General features: G+C 35.9%; 1 protein-coding gene across 1 annotated transcript; it reads left to right on the plus strand.

Annotated features, from left to right (window-relative positions):
• Positions 1–451: 451 nt before the first annotated feature.
• On the plus strand, positions 452–1226 carry LOC107811161 (homeobox-leucine zipper protein ATHB-52-like). Its single transcript, XM_016636040.2, has one exon. The coding sequence runs from the start codon at positions 525–527 to the stop codon at positions 1041–1043; it is 519 nt and encodes a 172-aa protein (XP_016491526.2). The 5' UTR covers positions 452–524; the 3' UTR covers positions 1044–1226.
• The last annotated feature ends 1119 nt before the right edge of the window (positions 1227–2345 follow it).

The following is a 2345-nucleotide window of genomic DNA, read 5'->3' on the forward strand; positions in this document are numbered from 1 at the left end:
CTTTGGTTTTTGAGTCTTTGGCTTTTAAGTGTTTATGGCAGTGGTCTCGATCCATGTAATGTTGCTTTTCTTTGTTTCCGTTAATTTATTATAACCACTTATGTGTCTTGAGATTTCTCTATATAAGAATATTCTAGAAACACAATGATATCTGCATTCTTGAAAATCATAATTATTTTATTTAGCAATTACAAGGTGGACACCTAAGATAATAAATCTTCAATCAAGTTTTCTACTTAAATACTTCGAAGTTAGACATAAACCAAACCAAAGCTTACTAATTACAGATTTAAAAGTATCATACGTATAATTTTAAATTGATCAAAAGATTTAATGTCAGTGTACTATCATAAGTAGGCCACACCCACGTGATGACCTCGTGTATGCATGAAAACGATATCTTGCCCAACTTTCTTTCATCTCCCCTAGCTTCTAGCTAGTTATGGGATCAAAACACAATCATTCTCTCCTTCTTATATGACTCCCAAATTCTAGCACTTTTCATAAACTTCCTATTAATCATAATGGATTTCTTCAATTCTCAAACTCGGAAGAACAATCTCAAGTGTCACAAGAAAAGGCTCACTCAAGATCAAGTAAGGCTTTTGGAGATTAGCTTCAACTCCAACAACAAGCTCGACTCCAATAGAAAATCCCAGCTCGCTCAGGAACTGGGATTGCCACCCAGGCAAGTTGCAATATGGTATCAGAACAAGCGAGCACGATGGAAAAGCCAGAGCCTTGAGGTTGATTACAAGGCCTTGCAACAAAGATTAGATAATGCTATGTTGGATAATGAGAGGTTAAAATTGGAAGTTGAGAGGCTTAAGGAGGAACTAAACAAAGCTCAAGAAATGTTGTTGGCATTCAACACCACAACTAATAATTATTCATCAATTTCAAGTTCTTGTGATGAAGTTGGGAGTTCATGTTTGCAGCTTCATGATCAATCCAAACATCATCTTGATAAGGAGCTCTATGCTTGTTTAATTGGTGATGAAGGCCACTTTGGCCATAATTTCTTTGCTTCATCTATGTCTTGACCATGATATATTAAGCTACATATGCATATGGTAACTAAAGTACATGGGCCACAAAAAATGAAGGATGTTTATGTGAGATGCTGTTTTTTTTTTCTCTTTTAGCCGCCATAGTAATTAAGGTTTTCCTTTTTCTTCTTATTATTATAAGTTTTTCTTTTATATTTATTCCGCTACTTTTTTCCATTTGAAAATTTCTTGTGCATAAAACAAATAATTGAGCCAGATAATTTAAAAATTAATGCTAATTTATTAATGAACAATGTGGTAAAAATTTCAGATATTTAAAAATGCCCCGGTTTCACCTTTTCCTCCCTGCAAAAGTTTCCCAATAAGAGGAAAAGGAAAATTATATTTTCCTATAATCCTTTGTTCTACGTTGGACTAGACCAAAAATGTCATGCGCAGTGTTAAGTTTAAGTAAATGCACTAGCTGGCATTAATTTTAGTGAAACCTAGCCATCGTGGTGGAATGTTACTGTTCTTTTATCCTTAACTAGAGGTTTTACTTTCGAGCTTTGAGAATGAAAGAATTTTTTCAGAGAGTGCTTCCCCTTTTAGTAGACTTTATGCGGCAGGTATCAGAATTAATCGAAACCTCAAAACGTGTACCGGACAACGTGCGAGAAAAAAACTGTATAATGGTTTGAACATATTGCATCCCATGTCTTAATTAGTGCAACCTAACAGTTAAAATAGTTTGCTTATCTATCCACTCCTTTGGTTTCTTTTAATGTCTACTCAAAATTGCTCCCATGCATGATTCACGACAATTTCTAGAGACTAGAGAGTAGGGCAAAATTGGTTCCAAAGTGACCACGTTCTCCTACGTTTTGCACTATAGGAGTATAGGATGATGAGCGAAGAAATCGAAAGTGATTTGAGGCAAAATACAAAGCCCTATTTTCAGAAAAGAGAGAGCTTCTATATTATTATAGAAATGATCCCTAAAAAGTCTATTGTACATGTGTGGCCCTTTTTATCTTCTTAACACAATGAAATGAAATATACAGAAAAAGAATAACTTGGGCTTCTGACCCGATTGGGCCTAGTTATGAAGTTTGGGCCTGGAATATGACTCTGTTATCAGCCCCCCTCAAGCTGGAGGTCGACTGAACTCCAAGCTTGGATAATAAACGACGATGAGGAACACCAGAAAGAGCTTTAGTCATCAAATCAACAAGTTGATCAGAAGAGGGAACATGGAGAAGAGAGATGACACCAGACTGCAGCAGATCACGCACATAGTGACAATCAACCTCAATGTGCTTTGTGCGCTCATGAAAAACTAGGTTTCGGGCAATG

Source organism: Nicotiana tabacum, chromosome 17 (assembly GCF_000715075.1).
Source record: "Nicotiana tabacum cultivar K326 chromosome 17, ASM71507v2, whole genome shotgun sequence".
Lineage (NCBI taxonomy): Eukaryota > Viridiplantae > Streptophyta > Magnoliopsida > Solanales > Solanaceae > Nicotiana > Nicotiana tabacum.

Excerpts from the sequence above, each read along its gene's own strand:
- LOC107811161 (XM_016636040.2), top strand. The coding sequence starts at position 525 with ATGGATTTCTTCAATTCTCAAACTCGGAAGAACAATCTCAAGTGTCAC.